This window comes from Pinus tabuliformis, chromosome 2_1 (assembly GCF_031772625.1).
Source record: "Pinus tabuliformis cultivar Carrire ecotype Pingquan chromosome 2_1, CPIR1, whole genome shotgun sequence".
Taxonomy (NCBI): Eukaryota; Viridiplantae; Streptophyta; class Pinopsida; order Pinales; family Pinaceae; genus Pinus; species Pinus tabuliformis.
The window spans coordinates 421,087,761-421,112,577 of NC_142299.1; the positions used below are offsets into that span (position 1 = coordinate 421,087,761).

Below are 24,817 nucleotides of genomic sequence, written 5' to 3' on the forward strand. Positions count from 1 at the left end.
ATGTGACCGACCACATGCCTGCCCTCCTTGCCACCAGAAACCCGCATCCGGGGGTGAGAGATCCTTTTGCACCAGAGAGGTGCACTTCTGTATGAGTTGTTCATCATCTGCGCTTTCAAGGGGTCTTGAAAAGTAAGGTTGCTGCCAGTTTACTCCCTGATTAGCTAATCTATCTGCAACCTTGTTGGCCATTCTTCGAATATGCCTGAAGGTGATACTTTGGGGTTTCCTCAGTTTTTCCTCCAGGGATTCCAATCTGCTGAGCAATCACCAGCTGGATGCTATCTTATCAGTGGGGGTTCCAGCTTGGATTCTATTTGCCGCTGTTTTAAGGATGAGGGAATCTCCCTCAACTTCTAAAGGGAAGAAGTGATTTTGTTCTGCAATACAAATCCCTTTCCATAGTCCTTCCAGCTCTGCTGCATTGTTTGTGTCATTGCCAATTGATCCATAATAAATGTGCAATGTGGCTCCTGTATGGTTCCTGAATATTCCTCCGAACCCCGCTAGCCCGGGATTACCCTTTGCAGCCCCATCGAAGTTTAGCTTGAAATAGTTGATTTCCGGAGCAGACCAAATTAAGGGAGAGACTGAGTGGGCAGAAGGACGGGTTTTGGTCTGGGCTAAGAAGGATAAGTCCAGATTCCATGCTTTCAGAATAGTGATTTCCTGAGGAGAGTCTGGCAGGTCCTCGTCATGCCAAATTCTGATAGCCAGAGTTTCTTGAAGATTTTGCTTCAGGAGGAACCACAGAGCTTCTGTAGGCCTACTGGTGTTGTTGAAGATTCTGATGTTTCTTTCCTTCCAAAGAATCCAGTAGAGGAAGCCTGGTATTAAGGACCATAGATAGTTCAAAAGCAGGCTTTTGAATGGATTTCTTGGCCATTTTCTAATGGTGTCTGTGATGTCTTCCGTCCGGTCATCCAGTCTTCTATTGCATTGCTCAGTTCTTTTCCATAGTTGAGTTGCAAGCGGGCAAGTCTCCATTAAATGACTGATGGTTTCAGAATGGAGATTGCAGTTTGGGCATCTTGATGGGCCAATGAATCCTCTTTTTTGCAGGTTGTCCCATGTGAGTATGCGCCTCTTACTTAAAAGCCAGAGAAAAGTGGAGACTTTGGGCCATATTCCTGGTTGCCAGACCTTATCCCATAGCTGATCCTTGACTATTTGCGGGGCAGAGTAGCGAAGTTGATGAGCTTCCTTTGTAGTGAAAATTCCTTTAGGCATGTGTCCCCAACGCAGTTTGTCCTGCTGAGTTGAGTATTTGATTCTTCTATTGTTTAATTCCCGATCTATTTCACTGTATGTTTCCCCTTGCCAATCCTCCTGCCAAGTACTTGCGGATTTCCAAATTTGAAAGTCTTGATGCATGTGCTGCCGCCAGTATTGATGCACATGTATAAGATTAGCCTGTTTCATGGAGGCTTGCCATATTGGCTTTTGGAATAGGGTCGCCAATTTTGGGAGTTGTTGCCAAGAGTCCTCCCAGAATCTTGCAGCTTTGCCTGAGTGAATTTCCCAGAAACTGTGCTCTTGAACGAAGGTGCTATGAAGTTTTGCCGCATTCCAGATCGGTGAACCTTGTGTTGTAGTGTTGATTCTGATAAGGTCATGCCATTGACTGCCCAGAGCGTATTTTGCTTTCCAGAGTCTCGCCCATGTTGAATTTGGTTTAGAGAGCCAGTTCCACCATATTCGTGCGCCCATAGTGTTATTGTTGTGGAGAGGATCCCTTAAGCCTAGCCTGCCATTTACTTTTGTTTGACAAACTTCTTTCCAGTTGACGAGAGCCCATTTCCTGTTTGGTCCAGTGGAGCCCCATAGAAAATTTCTTTGCAGATTACGAATTGCTTTGAGAACCCATTTTGGCGCAGCAAGGATTGAAAAAAGATACAGTGGCATGGCCTGAAGTACCGACTTGATCAAGACTAGTCTACTGGCCATGTTTAGGGATCGAAAAGTCCAAGACGAGAGCTTTGAAGAGAGTTTGTCGAGTAGAGTTCTCCATGAAGCATGTTTGATGGCAGAATCTGCCAGAGGAGCCCCCAGGTATTTTGAAGGAAGCTTAGCAATGGAGAACCCCAAAATTCGAGCAATGTTCCTTTGAGTGGAGGCGGGAGTGTTGAAAAAGAAGAGCTGAGATTTTGAAGCATTGATGGTAGTGCCCGAAGCTTCAGAAAAAAGAGAGAGCAGGGATTTGAACACTTTGTCTTCTTGTGAAGAAGGATGACCAAAGAGCATGGTGTCGTCTACAAATTGCTGGTGGGATTGGGGATTAAGACCATGGAGAGAAATGCCTTTTAGAGCATGGGCGGAGATGGCGGATTTGAGCAGTCGACTGAGCCCTTCTGCCATGAGGACAAAGAGGAACGGTGATAGAGGGTCCCCTTGCCTGATGCCACGAGAGGGGCAGAAAGGCAATGACGGGGAACCATTGAGCAGGACAGAGATGCTGGAAGAAGAAATGAGATTCATGATCCATCTAGTCCAAGTGGAGTTGAAACCAAAAGCCAGTAAAATTTTTTGAATATAGTTCCAGCTAAGTTTATCAAACGCTTTGGAAAGGTCCAAATTTAGGATCATACCTGGTTTCTTTAGAAGCTTTATAGAGTGGATTACCTCATTCGAAAGGATGATGCCGTCCATGATCTGCCGCCCTTCTACATAGCCCGTCTGCTCCGGAGAGATGAGAAGAGGAAGGAGAGGTTTGAGCCGGTTCGCTATTACTTTGGAGATGAGCTTGTAGATGACATTGCACAGTGCAATCGGTCTGTATTTGTCAGGCTTATTGGGTTCTTCACCTTTTGGAACTAGCGCTAGGAAAGTTGTATTGAGGGAAGGGAGAATCCAGTGCATGACTCTTGATTCCTCCACTAGTTCCCATACCTCTGTCTTAATGAGCTCCCAAAACTCATGAAAAAAGTTTGTTGTAAACCCATCAGGCCCCGGTGCCTTGCCATCCTTGAGTTGTGCCATCGCTTCTTCTACTTCCTTGAGAGAAATTGATTGGAGAAATTTGTTATTGTGATCCTCCGTGATGATTTTGGGAATGTGCTGCGTGATATTTCTGATTGCTTGGTCTCTATTTCCTGGAGGTTCTCGTAGAATTTCCTGAAAGTGGTTATTAAATTCCTTTTCCATGTCTTCATGTGCTTCTATTCTTTCCCCTTGTTGATTGTTTATGAATGCTATGTTGTTGTTCATTCTCCTTTGGATAGCTGTTCTGTGGAAGAATTTGGAATTCTTCTCCCCCTCCCTAAGCCACCTAATTCTGGACTTTTGGCGCCAAAGAGTTTCCTCTTGTTGTCTGCAGGCTTCAATTTGATTCCAAAGAATTTGTTCTTGTTGTTCCTGCTCTTCTGTTCTTCCTTCCAATATAAGAGTCTGTTGCAGCGCACTCATTTGCTGCTCCAGTAGTTTGCGGTCCTCGAAAATGTTGCCAAACTTAGTTCGATTCCAAACTCTGAGGACTTGTTTTAGATTTTTTAGTTTCTGTTGGAATTTATACATCTTGGCTCCTTCCTGAGGGATGAAAGATCGCCATGCATCACTAACCACTGTTTTAAAATTGGGATTTGAGAACCAAAAGGCTTCAAATCGGAATGGTCTATTGCTTTTTGTACCGGGCCGAGACCATTGTAGCATTATTGGCCAATGATCAGAACCTCCCTGAGTCAATATGGAGGCGTGAAAGTCCCCCCCAAATGAATGGCATTGTCCGAAATTAGGAACCTGTCTAGCCTTGAGGCGATGTGTTGAGTGCCTCTGCGCTTGTTGGTCCAGGTGAAGATTCCGTTGGAGGTTTGAATATCCATTAATTGATTGTTTAGAATGAAATCTTTAAGACTGAGGCTATCATTATCTAGCCTAATTCTACCTCCTTTTTTTTCCTCCATTGTCTTGATAATATTGAAATCTCCCCCGCGAATCGAGAGAGGGTACTGTCTGTTTGTATTGAGAAAAGAGAGAGTGTCCAGTAGTTCTATTTTTTGGTGAAGAGTCTGCGGGAAATATACATTTGAGAGGTGCCCATGAATGTTGGTGCCTATGAGGTGGAATGATGCTTGAATGAGGTGATGAGATGCATGGAAGTCATATAGAGTGAGAACCTGTGGATTCCATAGAATGGTTAGCCCTCCTGAAGCTCCTGAGGCATCTACTGAGACAGAGCAGCTGCCTGACCAGATCTTGTTGCTAATTTTTTCTATAGCAGTACTAGTGCTTTTTGTTTCTTGAAGAAAGACTAGTGAAGGCTTTTCTTGCTGAATCAAGTTTTTTATCATTCGATGTTTTAAGGGGCTATTGAGCCCTCTCACATTCCATGAGATAAGCTTCATGATGGACAATGTGGTTTGGGCTTGTAAAACTTTGTCAACTTAGGGAACCGACCGGATTCCATAAGTATTTCTCCTACTATGATTGTCCTCTGTAAATCTGTCTTGCGCCCTCTTTTCTTTGTCTCTTTAAGAATTTTTTTGCCATCCCAAGGACTACCAGCTTGTATACCAAGACTTTTGTTGTGCTGTGCTTTCATCAGGACTCCTTCAAGTCTGTCAATTTGCCAAGGGGGTATTGAGTTGTATTCTTTCTGCTTGCATGCTGTTTCTAGTTTGAAGATATCAAGGCCATCCAGACTGACATGCACCGGATCTTCTTCCATGATGAAGGGGGAACTCTGATCTTCTTCTTCTGCAAGGTCCTGTAGACTGAGAGCAAGAGCTGCATCTAACTCCATTGCTAAGGGCTGCTGAGGGTGCTCTGGAATAGATTTCCCTTGGGCAGAGGGGAGAGGGTCAGCATCCGAGACAGGGATTTTCTCTGAAGGGGGATCGGTTGGAAGATGTTGAAAAACAGGAATGGAAGGCTGCCAAGGGCTGGAGGGAGCGTGAGAGGAAGAAGCTAGGGAGGGTTTCTCCTGAGGTTCAGAACTGGGTTTTTCCGGAGGATCAGGAGAAGCAAGCAAAATAAATTTGTTCTGAGTGTCAGATTTGAAGGTGCTATCTGAAGCTACAGGGTTTTTTTTGCATGCCTACGGCGGTTCGGAACTTTGATGAATCCTTCAGAGTCTTTAGTAGTTTCATTGGCTGATGGTTTGGTCTAAGAGTTCAAAGGGCAGTCTCTGAAGAGATGTCCATGTTCATGGCATTTGCGACAACGAAAGGGGATATGCTCATAGTCTAGAGGTTGATTCCATTCAAAATCATCATGAAAGAGACTTACCGAATCGGCGAGAGCTTTGGTCAAGTGCATCTGGACGCAGATTCGGGCATAGGAGGTGTATTTGCGGGATTTGGTTTCCTCAGCAACTTTAATGAAAACCCCCAGTTTGTTGCCAATATCTGCAAGTGTTTCTTCTTTCCAGTATTCCACAGGGAGGGAATACATGCGTATCCAGACTGGAGCACAGCTGAAGTCTTCTTTATCAGGGTTGAACCTGGGTTTCCAGTCTCGGAGAAATAGTCCTGAGGAGTTGAAGAAATACGGACCTCCTTCAAATATGCGCAATTTGTCCTCCACACAATGGAAAATGGCTGTGAAGAAGCCTTTGGGTCCAAGCTGTAGAGTGACTTGGCCTTTAGGCTTCCATTTCGAAGCTATCCACCCCTGCAGCGCCTTTTCAGTTGGCCAGAATCCAATAAACTTGCCGATGAGCGCATGATCCTGCATGAACTGGATCTCGCCGTTAATGCGATGACTGGGAAGGTCAACCTTGATTCATTCTGCAGCTTTTGGGATGCAGGTAGCTGAGGTTACCTTTGGCTGAGACGAGGGAGCTTTTTTGTGCCCATCTTTCTCTTTGTCGTCCGTCTCACATGGAACTGAGGGATCCGCTTCATTATTTGTCACTTTTGCTCCCTGATCATTGTCAGTGAGGCTGCCAGGAGGGGTCAGAGGTTTTCCAAACTGATCATTGTCAAAAACCGAGGCTGGGTGAGGAGGGGGGGAGGATCCCGCCCCTCCTGCAGTCATATCCATAGAAGACTTTCATATGGAACCCGTCGGCGCGAGCTCAGAAGGGCTGTGAAGAGCTGGGGTTAGGGTTGATGTGTAGCTAGCAGGCGAGGCGTTCATCCTTGTCTTGGTCCTGGGATCGTTTTTCGCTCCCACCACCCTTGATAACAAGTGCTTAAGATAATTGTACGAGTTATCATCATGAGAGGTAATAAATACTTTCACCAATTCAAATTTGGTATATGTTCATGTGGAGATTTTTGGTGATTGTGACTATAAACTAACAAAACAAATCTAGTCATTAATTATGCAAAAATTACAAAATATCTCAATTGATGATACATCAATCATGTCATCTTTCATTTTGCTACAAATGGCATTTTATATTATATTTTTTTATATATACTTCAAATGTCAAAGTCTAAACATGCTATAAACTAGTATTTTTAAGGCCACTCAAAATAATGGGAAGGGAAACAAGCATTTTTGGCCTAAATTTTAGCATGAATTATTTTGGATTGATGGAATTGCAGAAATCAGATGTGAACATTGCAAATCTACTTGCTAGAGGGGTATTTAAGAGTCAAAATCCATTTTTGCATTAAAAATAATAATTTAATCCATCTAAAATTAACAAATATTAGTTAGTTGAATTCTATTAATAAAAAACCAGAAAAGGTGGAAAACATAGACTCTTTAAGCTTTTTCTACTTCAACTCACTATCATATAAATATATACCATCAAGTAAATTTGTTTTAAAAAAGTAAAGCAAACCTACACTACTTGTTTTGGCCCACCAAAGCACAACTAACAATATGTGACACAATAATTGGATAGGGTGTGCTTTTAAGCACCAAAGCCAACCACCATCAACTAGGGTGTGAATTTCAACAATGAAACTAGGAAATACAATTATGATTTTTCCCTCTCACCTTAAGCCACAAGAGCTCCTAGAAGTATTAACAAAATATCAATCACTAATGGTTCATGTACCAAATGAACTCCCATCCACTATTTTATAATTTTCCTTCTCCAAATACCATGGGCACCAAACTACCATGGGTCATCAAAGATTATGGGTTTTCCCTTTATCTCCTTTATTTTTAAATTAATTATTCATTTCACTTCTTCTTCTTTTCATTTTTTTTTCATGTTTCTTTCTATCCAAATCGAAATGAAAAATTTATCTTCTTGGAAAGGGACATTACAAAAATCACCATCCAAACAAGACATAAACTTAACCTATAAAAAAATCAATTAGATGATATATATAATAATGTTAAATATATGGGATAAAGTGGTTATGATTTTCATTAATATATTATTAAATTTATAATCATACTTTTTATAAAGAAAATAAAATAGGTGATTCAAACAAAATGTGATGGACCTAGAAGTATTATATAGAAATTGCTCACATCGCATAAGCCTAAACTTGTAAAGACATCTATGTATTTTCTCACTCAGTTTCCAAAGGAGTGGGAATGGGTAGTGATGTGAATGTGATTTTTTTCCTTTTGAATTATGAAAGTAAAGTGAATTTTAATATATGTTTTATTTTTAATTTTTTTTTTTTACAGGTGGTTCATGGACAGTGAGTGACCACTACATCCATGGAAAATATAAGCAGATCAACCCGAAGGGAATCTTTTAAAGCCAATCAGTGAGACTAGCAGGGCCTAACCCCAAGGGCGTCGAGGAGAATTGACCCTCTGACCAACTGATCAGCGAGGTACTTAACAACGGGGACTCGACCAGTTGAGCTAAACCTTGGAGCTTTTAATTTTAATTTTATAATCAATCTCTCTCTCTCTCTCTCTCTCTCTCTCTCTCTCTCTCTCTCTCTCTCTATATCTATATATCTCTCTATATATATCTCTATCTATCTATATATATATATATATATATATATATATATATATATATATATATATATATTTAATTTCAAATCTATCAAAAGTTTAGAGGGATCAAATTTTTGGAGGTGTAAATTTCTTTTCTAGTATAGAATTTGAAATAATATTTTCTTCTAGAGAGATTTGAATCCTCTCAACACTTCATATATTTGGAATTAACATGGATCTATGCTCATTCTTTATAATATATATGTGTGTGTGTGTGTGCGCGCGTGTGTGTGTGTGTGTGTGTTTCACATCTTTATATATAGAAAATATTCTTATTTGCAACCCTATAATACACATTAGTATTAATATTAACTGTTGTTTAAGAATGTGAAGATATATTAATATTTTGTTTTTTGTGTATGACATGAACTCGTTTGTGTGGTATTCAAGGAGGGATATAAACTATCCAGTGCACCATCAATGTTGCAAATTGTGAAAGGGATACATGTGAAGAACTCAAGGGCTTGGATCTCCCCTCCTCAGAGACAATTTGAGCAAATGGAAAACAAGATATAGGGGGTGAAAGCGTATAGTGTGATGCAACATGTGATGGTCATGGCATATGGAAAGGATGAGTAATAGACAAAATAAAGAATGAGATGTAGAAGTAATATCAAATGATAAACTAATCAACGATTTAAGCTTTAGAGTTGCTCAACTAGAGTAACATATATCCAAGGACGATGACAAGGACACTACAAAGTAAAACTCATTCATACTTATCATCCCAGTAATGCAACTTCTCAGTAACCAAGCCTCCAAAATTCCAAAATTTGTATCTGTGATTCCATATTATTATACTTCAGAAAAGTATTTTTGTGGAATTTGAGGATTTTAAATTTAAGAATACAAAATATAACTTTTTTAATATAAATAAATTTATTACTAAATAGAAATATAGTTTATATAAATATGAATTTCATATTTCGATATTAATTTCTGTGATAAAATATATCATCGGTTTTGTTTTTTCATTTTAAATCCAGAACAGAAGTATGATAGAGATTTAGATGTTTCTATCAAAAATTTATAAAAGTTTATAAATGTATTTAACCATGGGTCATCTAACTATACATAATGCACATTAGTTGAGACTTCCTACAAGTAGTCTATACTTTGTTCGATCCTCAAATTCTTTTCCTTCAATGGATGTGAGCTTCAAGTTCTGTTCCAATGGAGTAGTTAAAAGATTGCAGTCATTCATTCCAAACCTGTTCAATAAATCTCCAATGTGCTTCTTCTGAGAGAGGAATATAAACTTAAGATATTGAGTTACTTCAATACCAAGATAGTAGTGAACATATCCCAATTCAGTCATTTCAAAACCTTTCCTCAATTCATCCTTTATGGATGCAATGTAGCTCTCATTGTTCCATGTCATCAAATTATCATCTAAATAAAACACATGATATACAACTATTTTTCCAACTTTCTTGAAAACAAAAGTTGCATCATCCAGATAATAATGTTTGAAGTTGAGTTTCAGAAGATGCTCAGTTAACCTTTCATACCAGGCTCACAGGGCTTTCTATAGGCCATACAAGGATTTCACAAGCTTGCATACCTTGTATTCTTGGCCCTTCACAACACATCCCTCTAGATGGGACATAAAAACATCCTCTTTCAGATCTCCATTCAAGAAAGAAGTTTTTACATCCATTTGGTGGAATTTCCAACCATTATGAGTTACCAACGAAAATAGTGTTAGGATGGTAGCCCATTTTGTTATGGGGGAAATGGTCTCCTAATAGTCAACCCCTTCCTTCTTTGTAAAACCCTTTTCCACAAGCCTGGCTTTGAGTTTGTCAAGTGAGCTATCAACTTTATACTTTTTCTTGTAAACCCACTTGTAGTCAATTGGTTTGGTTCCCAATGGAGGATCAATCGACTTCCAAGTACCATTCTTTATCAAGGCATCATACTATTTCTACATTGCTTCTTTCCATTCATCATGAGAAGAGGCTTCTTTGAAGGAAGTTCGTTCAAAATATATAGACAAATTCAGTCCACAATAATAAGAAACATTAATATCAATGGGTAAATCAGAATCGTCTACATCATCTCCATTTTACATGGTTGAATTTCTTGTTCTTGTCTTTCCAACCTCATCACGATGAACACTTTCAAGTGTCTTTGTTAGCCATTTCAGAGGAACTTTCTGAGATGAACTAGGTTGCTAAGTTGTCTTAGTTGGGACTGAATCAATATTGAGTCTCCCAATTATGTTAATCACATCACTCAAATTGTCATTAGTGGCTGGAGATTCATGTGGGGGAGAGAGTGCTTCAGAAGAATACTCCACAAATTTATTCTGTACAATAATCCCCCCATCAAGATGTGGAATTTGATTATCAAATTCTTGAAACAACTTTGCATGCCTGAATATATCAAAGCGATCAAGCTGCCACTCAACAACATTGTTAGCCTTCAAAGGTTGAAGAAATATCACATCTCTAGATACAACAAACTTCTTATTAACTTCATCATAGAGACATTATTTTTTGGAGGTTTTTGAATACCCCAAGAAAATACACTTACGACTCCTTACACCAAGTTTGTTTCTTTGTTAGTTTGGTATCAAGGCATAACAGGTGGAACCAAAGACCATAATATGCTTTACCAAAGGAATATGGCCATACAACATTTCATAAGGAGTCTTGTTTCTAATATCATTAGATGGACACCTATTCTTTACATATAGAGAACATAGAACTGCATTAGCCCAAAACATCAAGTTTACATTCTTGAAAAACATCATGGAACGTACCATATTTAATATTTTCCTATTCATTCTCTCATCTAGTCCGTTCTATTGGGGATTATAAGGCACAGTTGTTTGATGTTTGATCCCATGCTCGCGAATATAGTTTTTAAATTCATTTGAAGTGTATTATTTTCCATTATGAGTGAAAATAGAGCCAATATGAGATTGTTCATCATTTTTAATAAATGCATGAAATTTCTTAAATGTTTGAAAAGGATCACATCTATTCTTCAATAAATAAACCCAACACAGTTTGGTATAGTCATGAATAAATGTAATCATATATTTATTACCATTTGCATGACGAACAAGAATTGGGACACATAAATATCGATGAATGAGTTCAATTTTTTTATGTGCTCTAGAAAGAGAATCATGAAAAAATTGTTTTTTATGCTTTCCCAAAAAACAAACATCACATTGCTTAAGTTTCCTAGGAATTGTAGGAAAACCGGTAACACCACTTTTCTTCAACATATGAAGGTTGTCATAATTCAAGTGTCCAAATATATAATTCCATTAAATACTTGAGGGAAATGTACCTTCGTCATCATGAGAACTGTATGAGATGTTTTTTTCACATGTAGAGGTACTTTGCAGGTTCAAAAGTCTTTCTTCTTCAATCCCCGTCATGACAACTAAGTGATTTGATGCTTTTTTGACCTTAACCTTGCCATCAAACATATGGATGGGGTGTCGTTGCTAGCGGACATGGACCAAGGACAACAAAATTCTCCTAAGCAATTGGAGGTATAGAACATAATGTAGAAGAAAGTCTAGAAGACCAGGCAATTTGAGCTTGATGGTGCCAAGCCTTGATGGCTTTTGTTTTGACTTGTGTGCATAGTATATTGCTCCATCAACAATGTTAGTAAGTTCTTCAAAAAAATCTCTACTAAAGTCCATGTGGCAAGTTTCTCCTGAATCAAGCAACCAATCATTTTTCCAAGAAGCAAGTGAAGCATTAAACAAGTCTTCAGTTTGTAACGTCCTTGGTGAAAATTCCATGTAATAAAAGTAAATAAAAGAAAAATAATAACCGCGGTTGATGGGACACATATTCCAAGTTTAATGTTGGGCAAGACATCCTAGTGTGGGTATTCATTTGGTTGTTTATGACTAAGGAAATTGGCGAAGGAAATGACTAAGGCTTTGGAAAGGAAAAATGGAATTTTTGGCACATTTATTTATGAAAATAATGGAAATTAGAAGAAAAGTAGGGTGAAAGGTCAATGGTTGCATGTGAGGAGGAAATTGAGGGAAAATAATGGAAAACGAAGAAAATAGAAGCCTCATTCATAAAGAGGCTTATGAGGATCATTTGGTAACCTTTTGCCAGTTCAATTTTGGAACTCTCTCATTATTCTCTCTCTCTCATACTCTTGGATACTTAGAGCTTTCTTGGAGCACTCTTGGAGGGTCTAGCATACTTGGATTTTGGAGCAAGAAGGAAAAGGAAAAGCAGGAAAGAACAAGAGGACATTGGGATCTTGGAGGATGCATATATCCTCAAAAACCCTAACATTTAACCAAAATAGAGGAGACTCAAATCCTAGTAAGACCACATACACCAAACCCTAGAATTCATTAGTGCCACAAAGAGAACTAGCCTACAAAAAATCCCCACAAGACCACATAAAGGCAACATACATATTTATATATTTGAGCTTTCAAACTAAATTATATGCATATCTAGCGTAAACGTTTGATGGCATTACTTTCATTTATTTCCCATATTCCAAGAAACAAACACTTGATATTCAATATTCCAAGGGGAAATCTAGATAAACCTATAATTATGTGTTATCGTTGTGAATGATCTTATCATGTTTCCCCTTTTCTAACCAAAATATGATCCTATCCACTTCTGAAAAAGGTGTTGCTACCGAAGTTATACCTCTATATATTGAAAACATATGGAATTCATAAACAAAAACAAATGATTAAAACCACCAAAATAGTCAATTTTCCTTGCAGTGTTTCTCAAATCTCTTGGCTTAATAGCGAAATTAAAAATATAATGACACAAAAACGTAGAGAATCTTTTCTACTTGTTTTCATGAGGGAGACAACCATAAGATATACAATACTACCAATTAATTCTCTTGATATTAAGAACAATAAGAACAATATTATAATCCAAATAGGATCAATCTTTCTCCATAACACAATAACTTATATGGCGGGAAAAGATTTATGGAAAAATTATGGGAGAGAGCACATTCCTCCCAACCAACGAGTTGCACAATATCACATCCCCCAAAGCTCAAACTTATTGCCTCATATATTTAATGATTAACCTCTTGTCCCAAAAGAAGATAAGATCCAATTTCTTCCCACTTAATAGTTTTTATTGTTCTCTTCCCACTAGATTTTTTCTTGCAGTGACCTGCTTTTATGGTCTACCAAGCTTTTTTACTTTACCTAGTACTTTTTTTTCATTAGAAAAAAGTCTTTCCTTTTTCCTTTTAAGCACACATTTCTCTCCCATTTTTCTTTTCTTAAAATTTTATCCAACTTAGGATTTCTTTCCATCTAAACTTATCTTTCAACCCAACATAATATTTCTCTCCAATTATGTTGTTTCCCCCATAGTAATATTTCTTCTAGGAATTTTGGAAGAATTTGGGAAGGTCCACTATGTGGACTTAACCACTTATTAATTCCTATGGTAACAAGAATTCCATATTACTCAACTCTTTCCCACAACATTTGCAAAAAGAAAATCATTTGTTTATGATAAAATTTACTTAAATAAATTAGTCAACTTAAGCCATTGGCTAACCAGTTAAACAATATTTAGAAATAAATATAAAATAATCATGTTTGTAAAAGAAATCGAGGGAGCGTATCACATCGTCCCTAAGGAAATGCGAGGGATTGGTCCAAAATTCATCTCCTAAGCAATATTCCAAGCCCTATGACAAAATACCCATTCCTTGAGTTTGGGATCGTTGTTCTAAAATTTGTACATACATAACCAACCAAGCAAAAAAATCATTTGTAGTTTAGAGATTCCTCTAGAAAAAATCAAACTACTTTTATCTTTTCCTACTTTATGTGTGTTGAGTTAGAGGTTGATTTCTCACATCGCATCAAGATGAAAAAATCAACAAAATGGGAATCCTTATGTGGAATGTGAGAATATAAAATGTGAAAATAAAAGGTGACATCATTGTGCTCAACTATATGACATAAAAACATATTTTGTGATTTCGTTTGAATTTTAATAAGATTTTCAAAATTGTTTTTGTAGAAAATATACTGTGTAGGTTAACCCGATAATGCAATATAAATCAAAGTAGAATACTATAACCTACTACTATCAACTTGCGGAAGCTTAAAGATAAAGTTGAACAATATAACTAGAATAAGAAGAATCAATGCGCAATACACATGAAAATACTTTGGGGAAAGCGTCGACTAAAAACCCCACTATCTGTATTATCATACAAGGTGGAAATACATAGGAATTATACAAAGCCTTAGCTGTCACAGCTAGCCAGCTCTCAGTACAATCCTCACAAATTCTCATAGGTAATCTTGGCTTCTCTCAAGCCTTCCTCTCTTCCCTCCAAGCTCCTATTTCCTTGCATTGTTCCTCTGGGTTGATTCACCTTCAACCAAGTGGAACACTCTGATCTCACACACTATCAGAACTGCGCAATCCTCAAGGAATGATTCCTTCTACATGCATGAGTTTTCTTTATAAGGAAACACATGCAGCTGATAGTACACTATCCTTGACTTTAATCTCAACTGGGTCTTTCTCAGAATAGACATGCATGAGTTTCTAATGAGGGAATCTTCAGTTAGCTGGAGTACACTAGTTGAGTGCATGCATGCATCAACTGATTGTTAACTCTCTATTAGTTCCTCAAACAGTTTAGAACTAATCTAACTGGACTTAACTCAGTAAACTGAGTTAACTAATTACAACTAAAATATAACTCAATCTTATCTCCTTAATGTAAGGCTTATCTCCTTAATTTAAGGGATAACTCTTGCATGACTTCAGAAAAACTTCTAACTTGAATCTCTCCAACTAATTAATTCAAAATAACTTAATTAATTATTTCCAAGTAGTTGTTAAGACTAAATTCGATTTTAATTCACAATTTAATTCAAGGACAAATTAAATTGGAATATTCTTGTTGCCACATTTCAACACTCCCTCTCAACAAGAAAGGGATTATCTACCACCTTGATCCTATCTCTATGGAACTCGAATTTACACTTTGACAATGCCTTTGTCAAACATGTCAGCATCTTTCTCCTCTGCTGAAATATATTGTAGCAACATGATCCTCCTCGCTACATAGTCTCTGAGATGATGATATCAGATGTCGATGTGCTTGGACCTATCATGAAATACTGGATTCTCAGAGAGTTTGATACAACTCTGATTATCACAATAGGTCACAGTTGGATCCATCCTCTAATCAAACAAATCAACTAGGATTTTTTGCATCCAGATGACCTCACATGCTCCCTGACTTGCAGCCATGTATTTCGCCTCTGTCGAGATGAGTTCAACCAACATCTGTTTCCTGTTGTACCAAGAAACTGTCGCTGACCCAAGGTTGAAAATCCCTCCTGATGTGCTCTTCTGATCTAATGGACTCCCTACCCAATCTACATCAGTGAAGCCCTGTAGCTCCACTCAGTCTGTTCGTCTGTACCATAATCCATACTAATATGTGCCTCTAAGGTACTCAATACATGCTTTTCCATCTTCCAAAACATCTTGGTAGGCTGAATCATTGCTTAACTCAGCTGGTTCACTGCATAACACAAATTTGGTCGCGTGTTCACTAAGTACATCAGTGAACCCACAAGCTACCTATAAACAGTAGCCTCCACTACTTCTCCTGAAGTAGCATCCTCCTTCCTCCAGTTACCAACTAGAGGAGTCTACATGGGCTTGCACTTGTCCATGTGGAATCTGCTAAGTATCTCGTTGGCATACTTTCCCTGAGACACAAACAACTCCCCATCCTTCTACCACACTTCCATGCCAAGGAATTAATGCATGAGACCCATGTCTTCCATCTCAAATTCTCTTGCAAGGTCCTCCTTGTAAGACATGATCAACTGATCATCATAGTGAATATGAGATCATCAACATAAAGTATGATGATCAACAACTTACCTTTCACCACGATGCTATACAAGTTCACATCTGCTTCACTCTTTGTGAAGCCCAACCTGGTGAAGTATTTGTCTATCCTGGTGTACCAAGCATGAGGTGCTTGCTTTAGCCCATACAACGCTCTCTTGAGTCGGCACACATGCGACTCATGATCGAAGGTCTCAAAACCTTCCGGCTACTCTATGTACACCTCTTCCTCAATCTCGCCATTGAGGAATGCAGTCTTCACATCCATCTGATGGATCTTCCAACCAATATGTGTTGATAGTGCCAACATCGATCTAAAATATGAGTACCTTGCAACAGGAGAAAAAGTCTCATCATAGTCAATCCCCTCGACCTGTGAAAAGCCACGGGCAATAAATCTTACCTTATGCTTCTCCACACTACCATCAATAGCTTGCTTTACCTTGTAAAGCCAATACGAACTCACAACTAACTTGTTCTCCGGTCATAGAACCATGTCCCAAACATTGTTACGAACTATGGAGTCATACTCCTCCATCATAGCATCAACCCAAATCGGCTATTGCACTGCTTCCTCAAAGGAAGATGGCTCTGTCTCAACACATTCCCCATTAAGGGCCATGTATCCAATGTACCTCTCAGGTGACCTCCTCTATTTTCCCTGAGAAGATGGTGCTCCCACATTCTCTCTCGCATCCTCCAACAATCTGTCAACGTCTCTTGTGCGCTTTCATCCATCTTTAGAAGACTCTGCTTGAGTGGATGTCTCCACTACTAGAACCTCTACATGCAGCTGCTCTGCATCAGTCTGAGGCTCCTCATCCTTAGGAACCAACCATTCCTCCATAGCCTGTAGTTGGAGCTCCCTCTCAAGGGAAACTTGCATGGCCTTCTGCTCATCAAACCTGAGATCTCTACAAACCACTGTCTTATGACTCGTAGGCAAATACACCCGATAGTTGTGAGATGTATCAGCATACCCCACAAGTATCCCCAACTCTGTTGTCGCCTCAAGCTTCTTCCATGCATCCTTTGTAACATGGCAATATATCGATGAGCCAAAGATCCTTAAGCGACCCACATCTCGTCTCTTACCAGAGAAAGCTTCCTCTGGTGTCTTCATCCCAAGTATGCAATGCGGGCTTCTATTTTGCAAATAGACTACTATGCTTCATGCCTTGGCCCACAAGTGAAGTGGTAAGCCTTGGTCATGCAACATTATTCGTGCTGCCCCTACAATAGTTTTGTTCTTCCTCTTGGCCACCCCATTATGTTGTGGGTTATGAGGTGCTGTCAACTCTCGTTTAATTCCTTCTGCTGCACAGAAGTCCTTAAACTCTTGAGAGACATATTCTCCATTGTTATTACTTCTCAAGGCCTTGATCTTCTTCCCTGACTCTTCTCAACCAAAGCTTTGAACTCACAAAATTTTGTGAAGGTTTGGTCCTTCTTCTACATGAAATAAATCCAACATTTATGAGAATAATCGTAAATGAAAATCACATAATGCTTCACTATGGATTCCGTCAAGAATGGTCCACACACATCAGTATGAACTCGCTCTAATATAGCCTTCGCTTGACTATCTCGATCATGAAAAGAAGACTTGGTGTACTTTCCCAAGGTACGAACTTTGCATGTGTCAACTTGCTCAAGTTTAACTTTGGGAAGTCCTGTATATTTTTGTTGCATTATCTTCAAAGCCCCATGATGAAAATGGCCCAACTTCCTGTGCCAAAACTCGCCAAGGTCTTGGCTTTGCACCACTTTTGCTTTTGTACTCAATGTTGCACAATCATATACCTCTAGTTTATAGAAATTCTTCACCTGAATCCCTATCCTCTTGGTCTGACCTGTGGCTATGTGTCTTAGGAATGCCTTTCCTTTACTGAAGACAACATCGTAGCCTTTGTCCTCCAACATCATGACCGATACCAAGTTCTTCTTCATTCCAGGCACATACTTCACATCTGTCAAGGTGATAGGAGCTCCATGGTCCCTCTAAAAATCAATAGTGCGCACTCCTAAAACAATATACCTTATGTCGTCACCCATCTCTATGTGCATCTTGAGGTCTTTCTCCTCCAAGGCACTGAATAAACTTTTATCGCCAGTCATGTGGAATGATGCTCCACTGTCAATATACCAGACACAACCCATCATCGATGACGCCATGCATGCGATGAGGGTAAAGTCCATTTCAAACTCAGAGGCTAATGCCTCACCTTTCAATCCTTCCAAGGATCCCTTCTTAGACTTCTTCGATGGGAAATTAGTTGCATAATGTCCCATCTCGTGACAATTAAAGCATCTCACTTTAGACTTGTCACCCATCTTCCCTCCATGAGAAGAATTTGATTTGGAATGAGAAGCCTTCCCCTTCCCTTTCCTTGCCTTACTCAATAAGGCCAGATTTTCTTCATCATCATTCTTTGATGAAGAACCATCTCGTGTGCTCCTCCTGATCTCCTCCTGCATCAAATCTGACCATAGTCATTCCCAATCCGACATTTTCTCCCTTCCATTCATAAAGTCCTGGTAGCTATTCCAACTCTTTGGAAGGCCAAGGAGAGTGAGGCTCACCATATCATCATCGGCAGTAGTTATTCCCACACTGCCAAGCTCATCTCTGTAGGTGGTCAGCTTGTTCAAATATGTGGAAATAGTATTGCCCTTCTCCATCTTGATTCTTCGAAGATTATCCTTGAGCGCCAATTTCCTCTGGTCGCTACTATTCTAGTAGAGGTCCTTCAATGTCTTCCACATTGAAATGGAGTATCCTTCCCATGGAGACTCAAGACAATATGGTCTCGAGCTCCCTCAAGGATGATTCATCTCGCCTTCACCACACACTTCTTCCACTCAGCCAACTCTTGTGCATTAGTTGAAGCTAGCTTTGGGATTTCTTGATCAATGAAATCATTCAAGCCATTTCCTTCTAATACAACCTCCATTCTATCTTTCCATGCTATGTAATTCGAGCTACCTTCCAAGGCATACTCGAGTCTCAAGCCATAGAATACCATTGGCCAACCTTGAAGTATGATATGAATTCGATTTGCATCTGCAACCCCAAACTTCAAACTTCAAATTCTCTTCTCAGTATATTATTCATAGCTCCGATAAACTTGGCTCCGATACCATGTAGAAAATATGTTGTCTAGGTTAACATGATAATGCAATATAAATCAAAGCAGAATACTATAACCTACTTGTACTATCAATTTGCGGAAGCATAAAGATCGAGCTTAACAATATAACCAGAAGAAGAAGAATCAATGCACAATACACATGAAAATACTTTGGGGAAAGCCTCAGCTAAAAACCCCACTATTTGTATTATCATACAAGGTGGAAATACATAGGTATTATACAAATCCTTAGTTCTCACAGCTAGCCAGCTCTTAGTGCAATCCTCACAGATGATCACAGGCAATCTTGTCTTCTCTCAAGCCTTCCTCTCTGCCCTCCAAGCTCCTATTTCCTTGCACTGTTCCTCTGGGATTATTCACCTTCAACCAAGTGGAACACTCTGATCTCACACACTGTCAGAATTGTGCGATCCTCAAGGAATGATTCCTTCTGCATGCATGAGTTTTCTTTACAAGAAAACACATGCAACTGATAGTACACTATCCTTGACTTTAATCTCAACTAGTTCTTTCTCATAATAGACATGCATGAGTTTCTGATGAGGGAATCTTCAGTTAACTAGAGTACACTAGTTGAGTGCATGCATGCATCAAATGACTATTAACTCTCTATTAGTTCCTCAAATAGTTTGGAACTAATTTAACTGGACTTAACTCAGTAAACTGAGTTAACTAATTACAACTCAAATATAACTCAATCTTATCTCCTTAATGTAAGGCTTATCTCCTTAATTTAAGGGATAACTCTTGCATGACTTCAGAAAGACTTTTAACTTGAATTTCTCCAACTAATTAAGTCAAAATAAATTAATTATTTCCAAGTAGTTGTTAAGAATAAATTCGATTTTAATTCACAATTTAATTCAAGGAAAAATTAAATTGGAATATTCTTGTTGCCACATTTCAACAATTTTTAAGAGTAGTAATGATATCAATGGGAAGAACTTAAATATAAGTAATGATGTGTTCTTAAAATGAGCAACATTGGATTTTGTTCCATAAATATAACTTTAATATCAAATAATATAGTTTTTTTTATTTTCATAGTAGATAAAAGTACAATTGATCATAACAAAAATAATAAATGATTCAATAGCACCATAGTCTTTGAAACTTTGAATTAAAAGAGAGAGAGAGGAAGAAATGTTTTTTTTATAAATTTAACAGATATTTTTCCAGTATAAATTAAAAATATATATAAAATTAAATACAAAATTTATTGTTGCAATCATATATGGGAGAGAAATGTTGTCACATAATATTACATTTCAAAATAGTATTGATTTTTACATTAACAAATTAAAAAATAAAGATAGTCGTAATATATATTTCTATATATATATATATATATATATATATATATATATATATATATATATATATATATATATATATATATATATATATATATATATATAGTTCATATATTAAATCTTCGATTTCGGCATTGATGTACATGATATTGATTATTATATAAAAAATTATTCTCTAGTAAGGTTTCAAGAAAGAGGAACTAGTTTTAGATAAGAAATATATTTGAGCTTTCCAACTAAATTATATGTATAGCTAGCATAAAATTTTGATGGCATGCTTTTAATTAATTTACTTTATTCCAAGAAACAAACACTTCATATTCAATATTCAAAGGGGAAATCTAAGTAAGCCTATAATTATGTGTTATGTGTTATATGGCAAGAAAAAATTTCTTGAAATATTATGGGAGAGAGCACATTCATCCCAACCAACTAGTTGCACAATAGAACCTCCCCTAAGCTCAAACTTCTTGCCTAAGCTCTTGTCCCAACAGAAGATAACATCCAAATTGTTCCTACTTAGTAGTTTTTATTTTTATCTTCCTAGATAACAACTACGTGCTTTTAAGGTGTACTAGGCCTTTTTACTTAACCGAGGCCTTTTCTTTTAATTAAGAAAAAGTATTTATTTTTCCTCTTAAACACACTTTTCTCTCCCAAAATTCTTTGCTTAACATTTAATATTTTACCTAAGCTAGCATTTTTTTCCTTCTTATCATATTTTTGATGCATTACTTTCGCAAATTTAGAATACATACCTTTTTCAATCCTAGAAATAAAATAAAAAACTAAATATTATTTTGTTTTCAAGTGGTGATATATTTTACCACCCAAATTAATATTAAAATAAAAAATTCATATTTATATAAACTATATTTCTATTTAGTAGTCGGTTTTTAATTATATTAAAAAAATTATTGTGTATTCTTAAATTTAATATCCTCAAGTTCAAGAAAAGGAGTTTAAATACAAATTTGGTGAGAAGTTGTACAACCATGATAATAATTATGAATGATTTTTACTTTTCTATGTCATTGTCATTGACCTTGGATATCCGTCGCTCAAGTCGAGCAACTCTAAAGCTTAAATCGTTGATTAATTTATCATTTGATTCAAATTTCTTGTAGAGATCTACCAACACCTTCTGGATTGTATCATTCTCCATTTTGTCTACTACTGCACGTCCCTTCCCTATGTCATTGCCATGGACATCACATGTTGTATCACATTGTATGCTTTCACTACCTATATGTTGTACTGGTTCATTCGCTGGAACTGTAACTATTTCTGAGGAGGAGAGAGTGCTTTCACCACCTATATGCTACAATTCATTTGCTAGAACTGTAATTGTTTCTGAGGATGAGAGCATGCTTTCACCACCTATATTCTGCGGTTCATTCACTGGAACTGGAACTGTTTCTAAGGAGGAGAGCATGCTTTCACCACCTATATGTTGTGGTTCATTCACTAGAACTGGAACTGCTTCTAAAGAGGAGAGCATGCTTTCACCACCTAAATGCTGCGATTCATTTGCTAGAACTGGAACTGTTTCCGAGGAGGAGAGATCCAAGCCCTTTAGTTCTTCATAGGTATCCCTTTCGCAATCTATAGCACAAATCACACAATTATTTTCCTTTTTCGTAAACTCTTCTATCTGGGATTGTGTTTATAATCCCTTGGGTTCTTAATATTAAGCCCTTGGGTTTATTAATCAATTAGGTTTACAATATTAATCATAAGTTTCATGATATGAATCTTGAGGTTTAATGTTTATTTTAGGGTTTATAATATTTATCATAGGGTCTATATGCCTTTAGTTTATAATATTGGTCGCTTGGGTCAATCTTCAATCATGGTCAACCATAGTCAAATATCACATTATGACAAAGATTGTCTCAAAATGAAAATCAATCATGGTTAATCATGGTAAATATGAAAATCAATCATGGAAAATCATGGTCAACCATTTTCCAACATCACATCGTGACAAATATTGTCTCAATACAAAAATCAACCATGGTCAACCATCATCAACCATCGTAAACCATGGTTTATCATTATCGACCATGGTCCAACATCGCATTGTGACAAAGATATTCTCAATATGAAAATAAACAATGGTCAACTATGGTCAATCATGGTAAATGATTTTCAATAGCCAATGTCACATTGTGACAAAGATTGTCTCATGGTCCAACATCACATTGCCACAATCATGGTCATCCATGGTGAACCATGGTCGTCGATGGTCCAATGTTGCATTGTGACAAATATTGTCAATATGAAAATCATCCACATAGGGTCTATATTTCTTTAGTTTATAATGTTAATTCCTTGGGTTTAATATTATTCGCTTGGTTTTATAGTATTAATACCTTGGTCTTATAATATCAAGGGTTTATTGTTGTAAGATTGGAATGGTACATTTTTTTTCCAAGATCACATTGTGACAAAGATTGTCTCAATATGAAGATAAGTCTAATAATCATTGTCACAATGTTACATTACATTGTAACTTATTCAATGTCACATTACTACATTACAAAACTTGGATTTAATAGGTTTATAATATTAGGGCCTTTTGATATTTGATTTATTATATTAAGGTTTAATATTGGGTTTATAATTTTTAGTATTAGGGTTTATAATATTAATCCTTTAGGTTTATCATATTAACCCCTTGCGTCTAAAATTCCCCCCTCAGTATATAATCCATTGAGTTTATAATATTAACCCCTTAGTTTTATTAATTCCTTGGATTTATAGTATTAATCTCTTTGGTTTATAATATTATTCCTAAGGTTTATAATATTAATATTAGAGTTTATATTCCTAGGGTTTAATATTAATCCTAGGGTCCAATGTTATTCCCTTCGGTTTATAATCCCTTGGGATTTTAATATTAATCTAATGGGTTTATTAATCCCTTGGTTTTATAATGTTGATCTGAAACTAAGTATGCACCCACAAATTTGATGATGGATCAGATCCAATAGATTTGAAATGACTATATTGATAATGAATTGATTTGATCTATAATATTTAAGTCTCACACATGTTTTACTATGTATTCTGAGATATGAGTTTGTTCTGAAGGTTTGATGTGCAACAAAGCTATAAGTCAATAGTTTCAGATTTGTACACGAGTTTGATAACTTGAAAGGCACATACATATGTGGGTTTAATGTTTGTAAGCCGTGTCTCAATTCATATCTATACATGGGTTTGATTCTTGAAAACCGTGTATATATGCGAAAATGTTTTGTGGAAGGTGCATATATAAATGAGGGTTTTCTTGAATAAAATGTCTCATTAGTATAATCAATCTTCTTGTGTTTCTGATGTATATCAATGAAGTCTTACTTGGTGATCTGGGTTTAATAGTGATGATTAAATTTGAATTGATTGATTGAAGAAGTATGATGCTACTAGTTGTATGTGATTGAAGATCTGCGATGGTTCTGTGGTTATTTCATAATGATTTAGTGGTTTAGGGTGTAACTCAATTTTTGTTTCAGAATGACAGTGATTCAATTCCAGGGTTAATTTTTTGAGATTTGTACGTTGGTATGCTTCAATGAAGTCACGTACACAAGTGGATCTGCTAAAGTAAAGTAGCATATATACTCTGAGATTTTATTGATCAAGATTTTTAGTTGGGGTAACGAGTTGATGCAATGTTTGAGTTCAATATTGGTATTATGTTTGCAATGATTTATCTTCTTTGGTTAATTGATAATAAGTTCTTCGATTTGGGTCTCAGATGGTTTAGTGATTGATTTATTCAGCTAGTTCAATGGTTGAGTGATTTTTTGCAGTGATCAGTTTCAGTTTTGATATTTGGTATTGGACTTAAATGATGGTTGTGGGTCCATTGTAAAAATTTGATGAAAAGTGGCTTACAAGTTGTGATATTTTATATCAGGTGGATCTACTGTGAATATTTATGAAACATGTTCCATAGAAGTGTTGAGGGTTGGATCCTTCAGTGAGATATTTTATAATTTGTGCAGAGTTAATGACTAAATTTGTTTTTGTTAGTTTTTAGTCACACACACCAATAATCCCCACATGAACGTATACGACCTTTGAATTGGTGAAAGTATCTATCACCTCCCATGATGATAAGCATTACAACTATCTTAGAGGTGAACTTTGTGGTAGTATGGCAATCACTACACACACTAAGATTTTTAATGATTTTGAAAAGTGTCTGAGTAGGTGTGTTGATCAACCCAAAAGCCTTGGAAAGCTTCTCACTATGGTAGCGAAGCAATTCTTCATTACACTCCTCATCTATATCATCCAAAACACATTTTTTATTAGGTACATACCCAAATGCCTTCATTTTTCCATTTAATTTCACCATATTTTCATCCATCTCTTTTATTTGTGGTTGTGATTCATCTCTTACAGCCAAAGAATGCAACTCGCTTTTCACCTCAATCTAGTTGTCATACTTTCTTTTCAATTCTTTAGATTCCATCATGTTACTCACCTTTTCTACACAATCCCATTGATTAAGTTATGCATATATATTGGAAAGAAACACACATGTTGCATCATCTTTTGTTTCAAACCTAATAATACAACTTGTTGAATACTTTCC

At 37.0% G+C, this 24,817-nt stretch overlaps 1 protein-coding gene across 1 annotated transcript; it reads right to left on the reverse strand.

Moving 5' to 3' along the window:
- Positions 1-267: 267 nt before the first annotated feature.
- On the reverse strand, positions 268-3,648 carry LOC149200696 (uncharacterized). The gene has a single exon (XM_089401035.1). The coding sequence runs from the start codon at positions 3,646-3,648 to the stop codon at positions 268-270; it is 3,381 nt and encodes a 1,126-aa protein (XP_089257161.1).
- Positions 3,649-24,817: the final 21,169 nt, after the last annotated feature.